This window comes from Dryobates pubescens, chromosome 7 (assembly GCF_014839835.1).
Source record: "Dryobates pubescens isolate bDryPub1 chromosome 7, bDryPub1.pri, whole genome shotgun sequence".
Lineage (NCBI taxonomy): Eukaryota > Metazoa > Chordata > Aves > Piciformes > Picidae > Dryobates > Dryobates pubescens.
Window position 1 is genome coordinate 8,794,992 of NC_071618.1, and position 13,977 is coordinate 8,808,968.

General features: G+C 45.4%; 1 protein-coding gene across 1 annotated transcript in view; it reads left to right on the forward strand.

Moving 5' to 3' along the window:
* The window catches only part of CARS2 (cysteinyl-tRNA synthetase 2, mitochondrial), a 54,082-nt gene that overhangs the window by 5,863 nt on the left and 34,242 nt on the right, over nt 1–13,977 (forward strand). The window contains exons 4-7 of the mRNA XM_054162897.1: nt 6,043–6,114; nt 7,597–7,702; nt 8,429–8,512; nt 13,143–13,272. Of these exons, the coding sequence (XP_054018872.1) occupies nt 6,043–6,114; nt 7,597–7,702; nt 8,429–8,512; nt 13,143–13,272 (392 nt within the window). The remainder of the gene's footprint in view (nt 1–6,042; nt 6,115–7,596; nt 7,703–8,428; nt 8,513–13,142; nt 13,273–13,977) is intronic.

Consider the following 13,977-nt stretch of genomic DNA (forward strand, 5'->3'; position numbering starts at 1 on the left):
CCCCACCCCTGCCTTGGAGGCCAATGGGGAGCAAAAAAACTCCTCACTGAAGGGTGTCTTATCCCAAAAGTAACCCAAAACTGTGCAGCCAGGAGGCTTTTGACTGAGTTCTGGAGAAGCATTGTGTCATTGATCATTAAAGGTGCAGTACAGGTACCGCTGCCACATGCAAGGTTTCTGAAAGATGCCAGGCACCATCTGTCTGCAACATCAGCACCTTGGAAAGCTTGATCAATCCTGTCCAAGTTCGTAATCTAAATGAAAGCTGTCACAGAGTATAGAATCATAGAATTGTTTCTGTTGGAAAGACCTCTAAGATCATCAAATCCATCTGTTGACCTAGTTACCACCGTGGCCATTAAACCATGTCCCGAAATGCCATCTTCACATGTTTTCTGAAAACCTCTAGAGATGGTGACTCCACCAGCTCCCTGGGCAGCCTATTGCAATGCCTGACTGCTCTTTCAGTAAAGAATTATTTTTCTAATATCCAATCTAAACCTCCCTGGTGCAATCTCAGGCCTTTTCCTCTTGTTCTATCATGTGATACTAGAGAGAAGAGACCAGTACCTGCCTCATTACAGCCTCCTTTCAGGTGGTTGCAGAGAGCAATGAGATTTCCTGGCATCTTCCTCTTCTCAAGACTAAACAACCCCAAATTCCATCAGGTCCTCTAAACCCTTCACCAGCTTCATTGCCCTTCTCTGGACATGCTCTGGCACCTCAGTGTCCCTCTTGTAGTGAGGTGCCCAAAACTGAACACAGTATTTGAGATGCAGCGTCATTGGTACCATGTACAGGGGTACAATCGCTTCCCTACTCCTATTGGTGACAGTATGTCTGACTCGGGCCAGGATGCTGTTGGCCATCTTGACTTCCTGGGCACACTGCTGGCTCTTGTTCAGCCAGCTGTCAACCAGCACACCCGGATCCTTCTCTGCTAGGCAGCTTTCCAGCCACTGTGCCCCAAGCATTGTATGGGTTGTTGTGGCCCAAGTGCAGTACTGGGTGCTTGGCCTTGTTAAACCTCATACCATTGATCTTGGCTCATTGATCCTGCCTGTCCAGGTCCCTTTGTAGGGCCTTCCTACCTTCAAACAGATTAACACTCCTACACAACTTAGTGTTGTCTGCAAACTTACTGAGGGTGCACTCAATCTCTTCATCTAGATCATTGATAAAGATACTAAACAGAACTGGCCTCAATACTGAGTGATGGAGATCACAACTTGTGACTGGCCACCAACTGGATTTAACTCCGTTTACCATCACTCTTTGCACCCAGCCTTCCAGCCATTTTTTTAATCCAGCAAAGTATCCACCCATCCAAGCCATAAGCAACCAGTTTCTGCAGGAGGATGCTGTAGGAAATGGTGTTAAAGGCTTTACTGAAGTCCAGATAAACAACATTCACAGCCTTTCCCTCATCCACTGAGAAGAACACCTTGTCATACAAGGAAATCATATTTGTCAAGGAGGACCTGCTGTTCCGACCCAGTTACCCTCTATTAACCTTGGTCAGTAGGGGGTGAGGAGTGGTCATGCTAAGGTTCAAATAATTCCTTTGGAATAAATAAAGGTGAAATGATGCCAAACAGCTGATGAACTGGGTTTATTAGACTGGACAGGAGCAGAGGGAAAATGGGAAGGAAAAACAGTGGGGGGTAAAAATGCATATCAAGGAGAGGCTATATCACCATTTCCCTGGCTTAAAAATTATGATGTTGTCTCAGGAGCAGTTCCAAGTTTTTTGGTGGGGGTGCAAGGCCATGCCACGTGGTCTTGCCTAGGCTGCTGGCAGTGTAAAGCGGGGTTGTGCCATGTGGCTTTTCTCTGGGACACAGGCAGCGGTGGAAACTGAACAGTGCCGGCTGGTGGTACAGGCTGCCTGCCACAGAACCCTCTAGGTGTGAAGGCAGTGGTGGGAACGGAGAGGTGTGGGGCTGGGGGAGACAGGCAGAGCAGAGTGGAGGAGAAGTAGGGCAGTGCCACGTGGCTGCTGGCTCTTGCTGCTTCCCTCTGGCACTTGATGTTGCCAAAGCATGGGGTGTGCAGAGCAGGCAGGATGTAGCAGTGTCGGGAACAGAGGCACGGGGCCGTGTGGAGTAGCCAGAGTGGAGCAGAGTGGCAGCAGGATCAGTGCAGCTTCCTCTGGTCCCTTGCACCCTCCTGTTTCCCTGGAACCCCCTGTTTTCCTTCCTCCAGAGCTGTGCATAGTGCTCAGTGTGCACATAGTTCAGTGTGCACACTGAACCCTCAGCAGCGCTGTTGGAGACAACCCAAACACTTGGGGTCTCACACCTGCCCTTCATGAACTCATGTTGACTCGGCCTGATCACCTGGTTGCCCTGCCCTTGCTACATAAAAAAGCATTTGAGGTGATCTGCTCCATGACCTTCCCTGGCACCAAAGTCAGACTGACAGGTCTGTAGTTTCCTGGGGCCTTCTTTCAAGCCCTTCTTGTAGATGGGTGTCGTGTTTGCTGACTTCTGGTCAGCTGGGACCTCCTGAGTTAGCCAGGACTGATGGTAAATGTATAGGTGCAAGTCTTGGTAAATCTGGGGCTGTAGGCAGTTCTCAGCTGGATTTCAATAGGACCTTTTAAACTGGTGATTATATAGTTAGTTATTAAGACATTTTGTACTCCAAAATGCTGGGAATGCATTCTTTGTTTTATTCTGCATTGTGATTTTTTTGTTTTGTTTTCAGATTCTGTAAATCAAAGTTTTCTGGATCCAGCACCAGAACAAGAGGACACAGTCTCAAGCTGTGCCAGGGAGGTTTAGGCTGGAGGTTGGGAAGAAGTTCTTCATAGAAGGAGTGGTTGGCCATTGGAATGGGCTGCCCAGGGAGATGGTGGAGTCACCATCACTGGAGGTGTTTAGGAAGAGACTGGATGGGGCACTTAGTGCCATGGTTTAGTTGATTAGATAGTGTTGGATGGTAGGTTGGTCTCAATGATCTCAAAGGTCTTTTCCAACCTGCTCTATTCTGCTCTATTCTATTCTATTCTATTTGTGGATGTGTTGGATCAGATTGCAGTTGCAGGCTTCAAGCTAGTTTCTTGGAGCCAGAGAATTTGACAGCTGTTGAGTTTTATTTAATTTTTAAGCAAGCAGTTACTTTTGCAGTTAAATATGGGGCACTGCATTCACATGAATACTGGTATACTACTTCTGTAGAAATATGTTTATTCCCTTAATCCATTTCCTTGCAGTTTTCTCTTAAACTGAACTCTTCATCTTAAAACAGAAACCAAGCCCCAAATCAAGTTCTAAGTCAACATATGTGCATTGTAACATTTTTCTTTATTGTTATAACATTATAGAGATTTTGTATTTGAAGAGTGGGAAATGTTACATTGTCTTAAAAGAATTTGTGTTCATTTACTGCTTTCTTTGGTTCTACAAAGTAATCTTTCCTGTTTCTTTTTTTAGTGTCGTTTGTTTGGGTGACTCCTTGAAGTGCTTGCTCTGCTCTGTACATTTTGGTTGGATGGCCAAGGTCTTTACCTCAGAAGCCTGATTTTGTTGTTGAGACCTCTGTACCTGAAGCAGCATAGTAGTAGGATCAACGGGCTTAAGCTCAATCCTTTGGTGGGATTCATCTAGGGAAAACCTGAAAGTTGAATATCTGGTCTGGGAGGAGTGTACTGCACACCCTTAGTAGTCTTGAGAGTGAGATGAGTGTCTTTGCTTTGAACATCTGTCTAGATAGGAGGAATATTCATATGTTCCTCCTATAGTCACCTTTGTCTCTCTGCTGATTGAAGAAGCAGCTGAGCTGTCTAAGGAGATGAAGCTGGTTATTGAGATCTGGAAGAGCACTCTTCTGTGGTCGTTAGGCAGAAGCGTGCCTTTGTTTCTCAGTGCTGGCCATCTTCCTCATTTCGTTGCTGGACAAGCATCTGGTCTTGTCCTGCCTTGTTGAGGAGCTTTTCTAAGTGGTACTGACTTGTGGTCAGAAAAGCATACCCCTTCAAGATGCTCCCATAGTGAATTTGAAGTGATGAACCTGGATTTATTTTCTTAATGATTCAATTATCTGCAAGCTGGAGAGACTGACTGTATGCTGTCTTCTCACCAGTAGGTTCTCCTTAGAGAAGATGTAGAAGTGTGTGTTTGAAACACTTAGGTATCATGCTTTTGCTTGCTAGAGCACTTTTTACTGTCGTCTATCTTTCAGTCCCGGGCCCCTTCTGAATATCTGGGATCAAGTATCTCATTGTGTGCAAGTTGTCTCTTTCATTTTGGGTTGCACTTTCTGATTACTTCTGGGAGGATCCCTGTTCACGTCCCTTGCCCCATGAATGAGAGATGCAGAGAAAATGCTTGAGAAGTGCTGTACTTGGCAAAGCGTGGGACTGACTTTCAGTTTGTTTCCCTTGATTATACTGAGATGGATGAGTAACTGTGATCATCTGAAATAGCTTATTTTTCTTAATCACTGAAAATTAATGTCCTGTCTCATCCTGCAAGTCTCTGATCTGTCTTTCTGACATGTAGGTGGTATCTGTGTCCCCTGCCAATAAGTTGAATGAATTTCATGTCCTGTGTAGTATATTTTGTCACTGGAAATGGAAGACCCTTGCCAGAGGAAAATGAATAGAATAGAATAGGAATTAACCAGGTTGGAAAAGACCTTTGAGATCATTGAGACCAACCTATCATCCAACACTATCTAATCAACTAAACCATGGCACTAAGTGCCCCATCCAGTCTCTTCCTAAACACCTCCAGTGATGGTGACTCCACCATCTCCCTGGGCAGCCCATTCCAATGGCCAACCACTCCTTCTATGAAGAACTTCTTCCTAACATCAAGCCTAAACCTCCCCTGGTGCAGCTTGAGACTGTGTACTCTTGTTCTGGTGCTGGATCCAGAAAACTTTGATTTACAGAATCTGAAAACAAAACAAAAAAATCACAATGCAGAATAAAACAAAGAATGCATTCCCAGCATTTTGGGGTACAAAATGTCTTAATAACTAACTATATAATCACCAGTTTAAAAGGTCCTATTGAAATCCAGCTGAGAACTGCCTACAGCCCCAGTTTTACCAAGACTTGCACCTATACATTTACCATCAGTCCTGGCTAACTCAGGAGGTCCCAGCTGACCAGAAGTCAGCAAACACGACACCCATCTACAAGAAGGGCTTGAAAGAAGGCCCCAGGAAACTACAGACCTGTCAGTCTGACTTTGGTGCCAGGGAAGGTCATGGAGCAGATCACCTCGAATGCTTTTAGTAGCAAGGGCAGGGCAACCAGGTGATCAGGCCCAGTCAGCACGAGTTCATGAAGGGCAGGTGTGAGACCCCAAGTGTTTGGGTTGTCTCCAACAGTGCTGCTGAGGGTTCAGTGTGCACACTGAGCACTATGCACAGCTCTGGAGGAAGGAAAACGGGGTTCCAGGGAAACAGGAGGGTGCAAGGGACCAGAGGAAGCTGCACTGATCCTGCTGCCACTCTGCTCCACTCTGGCTACTCCGCACGGCCCCGTGCCTCTGTTCCCGACACTGCTCCGCTCTGCCTGCTCTGCACACCTCGTACTTTGGCAACATCAAGTGCCAGAGGGAAGCAGCAAGAGCCAGCAGCCACGTGGCACTGCCCTACTTCTCCTCCACTCTGCTCTGCCTGTCCCCCCCAGCCCCACACCTCTCCATTCCCACCACTGCCTTCACACCTAGAGGGTTCTGTGGCAGGCAGCCTGTACCACCAGCCGGCACTGTTCAGTTTCCACCGCTGCCTGTGTCCCAGAGAAAAGCCACATGGCACAACCCCGCTATTATTTTAATCTTGGCTTGGTTTCTCTTAAAAGATAGGTGTTAACATCTGGCAATTCAGAAGTGTAAATGAAATACTGCTTTTAAGTTATAACTTACCTCTCCTTCCCATGAATGTTAGATTAATAAGCCTTTCTGAGTCTTTACCTTGGGGGCTCTGTAAGTCTTCCAGTTAGCTATTAACTGTCTGATAAAGATCACAATATTTTATATTATTACTTTGATTTCTGATTTACTAATCTGCTTCTCTCTTTTTCAGATGAATATATCACCTGTAGCTCTTGCTCGTATATATGAAGAAGACTTTAAACAAGATATGGCTGCCTTAAAGGTACAGATAAGCAATTATTTTGGTAAAGAATCCTATTTTGATAGTTTGGAAATTGAATTGATTGCTTGTGTGATGAAGTGTTCCTTTAAACGGAGTGCTGGTTTACTTTTTCATGCTCCTGGAAAGATACCATGTACCTTCCAAGTAAGAAAATTGGGGGGAAAGCAGACCCTGACTTTGGAATGAACAAGTTAAATTTCTTTGGCAGCACAATTGTTTTTCCCCCCCTATGGATCCTTGGTTCACAGAGAATACATATTTGCTATAACACAGAAGCAGCCTGAACTAAAGGATAGAATAGAATAGAATAGAATAAACCAGGTTGGAAGAGACCTTCGAGATCATCATATCCAACCTATCATCCAACACCACCCAATCAACTAAACCATGCAACCAAGCATCCTGTCAAGCCTCACCCTGAACATCCCCAGCGACAGCGACCCCACCACCTCCTCAGGCAGCCCATTCCAGTGGGAAATCACTCTCTCTGTGTAAAACTTCCTCCTAACCTCCAGCCTAAACCTCCCCTGACACAGCCTGAGACTGTGTCCTCTTGTTCTGGTACTGGTTGCCTGGGAGAAGAGACCAACCTCTGCCTGACTACAACCCCCCTTCAGGTAGTTGTGGAGAGCAATAAGGTCACCCCTGAGTCTCCTCCCCTCCAGGCTAAGCAACCCCAGCTCCCTCAATCTCTCCTCATAGGGCTTGTGCTCCAAGCCCCTCACCAACTTTGTTGCTCTTCTCTGGACACGCTCCAGCAAGTCAACATCCTTCCTAAACTGAGGGGCCCAGAACTGGACACAGTACTCGAGGTGCGGCCTAACCAGTGCAGTGTACAGGGGCAGAATGACCTCCCTGCTCCTGCTGGCCACACTGTTCCTGATGCAGGCCCGGATGCCATTGGCCCTCTTAGCTGCCTGGGCACACTGCAGGCTCATGTTCAGCCTACCATCAACCAGCACCCCCAGGTCCCTTTCCACCTGACTGCTCTCCAGCCACTCTGACCCCAGCCTGTAGCTCTGCATGGGGTTGCTGTGGCCAATGTGCAGAACCCGGCACTTGGATGTGTTCAATCTCATGCCGTTGGACTCTGCCCATCTGCCCAGCCTGTCGAGGTCCCTCTGCAGAGCCTCTCTACCCTCCAGCAGATCAACTCCTGCCCCCAGCTTGGTGTTGTCAGCAAATTTACTGATGATGGACTCAATGCCCTCATCCATAGGAAACATCAAATATTGTTTCATTGACTTCAGGTGCTTCTTGTCCAAAATGGTTGTCAGAAGCAGGGAGTAAGCCACTGAAAAAAAGGTGGTGGACTGTTTTTTTTTTTGATACATTATCTTAGATGCTGCTTATGACCTTTTTATACTTGCAAATTTTTATGTTTAAGGTGAAATTGAAGAAAATGTTCTTCAAAGTCTGAGTGAAGGGACTTGTCAGCAATGTGTTTCATACAGGCCAATGAGATGTTACTCTTTCTTTAAGGTCCTTCCTCCTACAGTGTATATGAGAGTGACTGACAATATCCCTCAGATCATTGCCTTTATAAAAACAATAATTGCCAGTGGGCAAGCTTACGCAACCTCACAAGGTAAGGCTTTTGGAGCAGGGCAACTCCTTGTTCAGCACATGTACAGGAAATCTTGGTTATCCTGTTTTGGGATCAGAGGAGATCCTCTGTGCCAAGCTTTCCTTCTGTTGGTTAACGGACAGGGTGTGAGTAACGTGTTTGTCATGACATGAGTGGCCATAGGAATTATCACTCAATTTCTAAGATAAATGTAGCTCATGAATGTAATTGTTTACTACAAGGGACTATGAAGATCTTCTGGGGAAAGTCATGGCCTGGCTTCTACAAGAGAGCTAGGGGAATCATTTAACTCTGAAAAAAGAGTATCTGCTAATTGCTGTGAAAGATTTGCCTGCAAAGGACAATGTCTGGATTTTTGCTGTTTGTTTGGTTTTGGGGTTTTTTAGCAGAGCTGGTGTGGTGGAAGGATTCAAGTGTGTTTATAATGGCAGCAGCAGCAGGCTGTGTTGCAGTCAGGGAGGGGATTGCACACGCATACGGGGACAGAGAAGAACCTGGGGAGATCCTCAGAATAAGAAGTTATCCTTTGTGTAGAATGAGCCCATGCAGTGAGGCTAAGTGAAAGGCTGGTAACATGGAAACATTTGCTGAAAATTTTGCAATATCTTTGAATTTCTCTATCAAAATGTAAAATGGGAGTTGAAGGGCATTTTGTTTTGCTTTCAGGGGAGTATTTCCTTTGGAATGTTCCCCATCCTTACTAAAATAGTGTTTCTTTTCTACTAGGCAATGTTTATTTTGATGTTGAATCTTGGGGGAAAAGATATGGAGTATTAACTGCTATTTATCCTGATACTCCAGATGAATCAGGTAAGTTCATGATACCACCTTGTTTGTATTAATTCATTGCTTGAACTTGTGATTTATCTGTGTGTAAACTTTCATTCATCAATCTGATAGTTTTATCACCTCTTGTGTATAGCCAGCTTTTTGGTTTATTAAGACTATGTTGCTTTGGTGATTGTTTCAGGCACATGCTGTTGCTCAGTGCAATAGGAAACTTGGTGTCTTTTCATACTTGTTTCCCCATATACCTTTGTTTGGTACCTTAGAACAGTTAGGATTCTTAATCAATTTGATTTAAATACTTGGGATTGGTACATACAAACTTCATAGCAAGGTGCTGGTCTCAGCCATTGCACTAGCCATCATAGAGTTGTTAGGGTTGAAAGGGACCTCAAGGATCATCTAGTTCCAATCCCCGTGCCTCACGCTAGATGAGGTTGCTCAGAGCCACGTCCAGCCTGGCCTTAAAAACCTCCAGGGATGAGGCTTCCACCAACTCCCTGGGAAACCTGTTCCAGTGTCTCACCACCCTCATGGTGAAGAATTTCTTCTTAACATCCAATATGAATCTACCCATCTCTACTTTTGTTCCATTCCCTGCAGTCTTATCGTTACCTGACACCCTAAAAAGTCCCTCCCCAGCTTTCTTGTAGGCCCCCTTAAGATACTGGAAGGACACAATAAGGTTTCCTCAGAGCCTTCTCTTCTCCAGACTGAACAGCCCCAACTCTCTCAGTGTGTCATCCTAGGAGAGGTGCTCCAACCCTCTGATCATCCTTGTGGCTCTTCTTTGGACAGGTTCCAGCACATCCAGATTCTTCTTGTAATAGAGGCTCCAGAACTGGATGCAGTACTCCATGTAGGATCTCACCAGAGTGGAGTAGAGTGAGATAGCCAAGTGTAAGTGCAGGGAAACTTCATTTATCATGTTATTGCTTGGGCAGTTGCATTCCTCTGATGCATAACTGCATGAATTTGCCTCTTTCAGTAGCTGCCACCCTACTTAAGCAGCCCATTTGTACGAGGGAGCAGTCTCGAGGCTGTGCTAGAGCATGCTGATAGCCAGGGCTGCGTGTTTCCTGCAGCAGCTGTGCAGGTGCTGAGCAGGGCTGTTGAGCCTCTGTGGTTTCTGTAAGTTGGATCTTATCAGATCTCTGCAGGATTTGATGCAGGTCTGCTGTATCCTTTTGCATGCTGAAGTTCAATATTTCTTCATTGGAAAAAAAATCTGTTTACAGTTACTGATAATGCCTGGCAGGCCAGTGCTCAGGTGAATTGCAGCCAGAAGCTTGTCACAGCTCTGCTCAGGAGTTGTTTCAGCATTACAGATCAGAGGGAATGTGTTTTGTCAACAGTTATTTAGAGGCAGTTACTGACTGCTAAGGCAGCCAACAGTGTTTAGGGCTCCTCTGGGAAGAACACTGCCAGCAGGTCAAGGAAAGTGATCCTTCTAAACTCAGCACTAGTGAGACATGCTTGGAGTGCTGGATCCAGTGCTGTACTCAGCAGTATAAGAGAGACATGAGCATACTGGAGGGAGCCATGAATATGATGGAGTTACTGGAGCATCTTTCATATGAGGACAGGCTGAGAGAGTTGGGACTACTTGGCCTGGAGAAGAGAAGGCTCAATTTATACAAATACCTGATGGGGGAGGAGAGAAGATGAAGCCAGATTCTTCTTAGTGGTGCCTGGTGACAGGACAAGAGGCAGTGGGCACAATGTGAAAGGCAGGAATTTCCATTTGAACCTGATAGAAACCCTTTTCACTCCAAGGATGGTTAATAAGAATGTGTTTTCTCTCAAGCCACTTGTTGCTAAATTTACTATTATTTCTGAAGATTTTGACTGTTGTTTTGCTTATAATCAGAATAGAATAGAATAGAGTAGAATAGAATAGAATAAACCAGGTTGGAAGAGACCTTCAAGGTCATTGTGTCCAACCTATCATCCAACACCATCTAATCAACTAAACCATGCAACCAAGCACCCTGTCAAGTCTCCTCCTGAACACCTCCAGTGATAGTGACTGCACCACCTCCCGTGGCAGCCCATTCCAATGGGCAATCACTCTCCCTGTGTAGAACTTCTTCCTAACCTCCAGCCTAAACCTCCCCTGGCGCAGCTTGAGACTGTGTCCTCTTGTTCTGGTACTGGTTGCCTGGGAGAAGAGACCAACCCCTGCCTGTCTACGGCCTCCCTTAAGGTACCTGTAGACAGCAACAAGGTCTTCCCTGAGTCTCCCCTCTCCAGGCTAAGCAACCCCAGCTCCCTCAATCTCTCCTCATAGGGCTTGTGTTCCAAACCCCTCACCAGCTTTGTTGCCCTTCTCTGGACACGCTCCAACAACTCAACATCCTTCCTAAACTGAGGGGCCCAGAACTGGACACAGTACTCGAGGTGCGGCCTAACCAGTGCAGTGTACAGGGGCAGAATGACCTCCCTGCTCCTGCTGGCCACACTGTTCCTGATGCAGGCCAGGATGCCATTGGCCCTCCTGGCTGCCTGGGCACACTGCAGGCTCATGTTCAGCCTACTATCAACCAATACCCCCAGGTCCCTCTCTACCTGGCTGCTTTCCAGCCACTCTGACCCCAGCCTGTAGCTCTGCATGGGGTTGTTGTAGCCAGTGTGCAGACCCCGGCACTTGGATGTGTTCAATCTCATGCCGTTGGACTCTGCCCATCTGTCCAGCCTGTCGAGGTCCCTCTGCAAAGCCCCTCAGGAAGCTGAAGAGTGGTGAGTTGTTTTGGGAAGGGTTGGTTTATTTTGTGGGGTGCTTTTTCCTTTTTTTTTTTGGTTTTTTTTTCTTTTTGGTAGCAGTATACTCAAAAAAACCCAAAAGGCAGAAGAGGGATGTAGTCAGCAGGTATCGGTCAGCCCGAGCTCAACAAACTAGTGAAAGAGCCAAGATGAATGTTCAGTGGCTAAAACCAGGGATATACCTCTGTCCCTTTATTTCTTATCACTTCTGAATGATGAAGCAGGTGGATTTTCATAATGTGCTTTCCTTAATATTGCATGACATTCTGAATAAAGCCCAACCCTGTGTGATGTCAATAAAGTACAAGCAGGGTGGCTCAAGAAAAGCAGCTGTCTAGTTGATCTCCAAAAGCATCTATGAAGCATCATTAAAATGTGTTGATACTGGAAGGCTCTAGGAATTGGTTCAGACTTAGTGATATACTGTGGTTTTGTTAGTGATATGAAATAAGCAGAGGAATGAGGAACATCTGGCATCAACTGCTGATAAAATAGATGATTGAAGTTAGATAAGGGAACTTCAGAGAGTGTGAGTTGCTTGCCAAGCTGGATCCCTTCAAGCCAAATAGGTGTTTTTCTGCGTCGCACCAATGCAACGTTGCGTTTTTGTCAGCGATAAAATGCAGAGTCCAAATCTCTGTTCTTTAGCTTCTGCCAGGGAGTGAGGTATTTCCAGCTGGGGGTTAGGAGCCAGCAGGGACTAACCACCCTCTCTCCTGTACTGTGGCAACAAGGATTGCGTCTTTGTCTATGCAGTGAAGGGAGCAGCAAATACAGCTGAGGAGGAGAAACCATTGGTGAAAACAATACTGGAAGATTGCTGCTGTCCAAGATCATTTTGATTCTCATCTCCATGCTCTTTTTGGTTTTGTAGAATCTGAACCAGAAACTCTGTCCCAAGGCAACAAAAAAAAAAAAGGCAGGTCTGTTGTTGGTGGTTGATTTGTTAGTTTGGGCTGTTTTCTGTTACCTTTTTGTGCTGTAGTGCAATCCTTTTGTCCTCAGAAACTGGCTAATAAGGAACTAAGTGAATCATCCACAAGGACTAAAAGGATAAGGATGTATTAAATCTTGAATCCCTCTTTTTAGCCTGCAGAAATCTAATACAACACATTCAACACCATGGAGAAAAGAAGGCTCCAGGGAGACCTTACTGTGGCCTTTTACTACTTAAAGTGAGCCTGTGTGCAAAAGATGGGAACAGTCTTTTTTAGCAGGGCCTGTTGCAATAAAAGTTCTATACAGAAAGAGTGATTGCCCATTGGAATGGGCTGCCTGGGGAGGTGGTGGAGTCGCCATCACTGGAGGTTTTTAGGAGGAGACTTGATGGGGTGCTTGGTGCCGTGGGTTAGTTGTTTGGGTGGTGTTTGATTGGTTGATGGGTTGGACGCGATGATCTTGAAGGTCTCTTCCAACCTGGTTTATTCTATGTATTCTATGGTTTTAAAGAGGGTAGATTTAGACTAGATGTAAAGAAAGAATTTACAGTAAGGGTGATGAAATGCTGGAACAGGTTGTCTGGAGAGGTGGTAGATGCTCCATCCCTGGAAGCATTCAAGGTCAGGTGGGACAGGGCTCTGAGCAACCCGATCTACTTAAAGATGTCCCTGCTAACTTCAGGGGGATTAGACTAGATGGCCTTTATCTGGGTCCTTTCCAACCCAAACTGTTGTGTGTTCTGTGATACTATTTTTCAAACACTTGGTTGAGAAACTAGAAGCCCTGTATTAAGGGGGAAGGGAGAAAGTTGCAGGAAAAGAAGTTGAGTTAAAGTGATTAAAATCAGATGAGTTCCCTGAACACACATTTCCACTTGCTTTCATTTGCTCCCTTGTGTTGTTTCCTTTTTTTCTTTGAGACATCCCATTAACAAATCACCTCTTCTTGGCAGTTGATACTGATAAACAACATGGTAAAGATTTTGCTCTGTGGAAGGCTGCCAAACCTCAAGAGCTATCTTGGACTTCTCCCTGGGGAAAAGGAAGACCTGGATGGCACATTGAGTGTTCTACAATATCAAGGTCAGATTTCCTGGATTTTAAATCTAGTGCTGTTTTTAGGTTACAGAGCAATGGTAGCATCAGTATTGAAAGTGTCTTTTCTGATCAGTAGAAAACACCAGAGTTATTAAGAATTGGGATGTCATGTGTGGCCCAGAAAAAGTCAGCTCCACTTAATGACATAGCTGTCTTGCTATGTTTTGGATCTTCTCTTGAGATCAGCTTGGGTATTTAAAATATGATGTGCACGGTCACATAGTTTTAATTAACAAGTCTTTTAACTTCAGCTGAGCAACCAAAGTTGTAGTCAAAGTTGTGGTATCTCTTTCATTTGCTTTCTGCAGCCTCCATCAGACATAGTCCAGCAAGTAGTGCTATGGCAGTAGGGCAGGGTATGGGATTCCATCCTGACTCCAGTGAGTGTATGAGATCTTACTGGCCTTATCTTACCAACAGCTGTGGATGTTCATGCTCATCATCTAAGTCTTACTAAGCATTCTTTCAAAAGTCAGCCACAATGTTAAATATTCTGATTTGTGTGTGTCTAATTTCTGTGGGCACCATGTGAATAGTGTGTAGCAGCATTTTGCTTGTACTTGGTTTGAATTATCTGCTCTCAATTTTTGAGTTTTATTTTATCCACAGCACTTTGTTCTGCACTGTATTAATGGCGTCCTGGCCTGTATCAGGGTTAATGTGGCCAGCGGGACCAGGGAAGTCATTGTG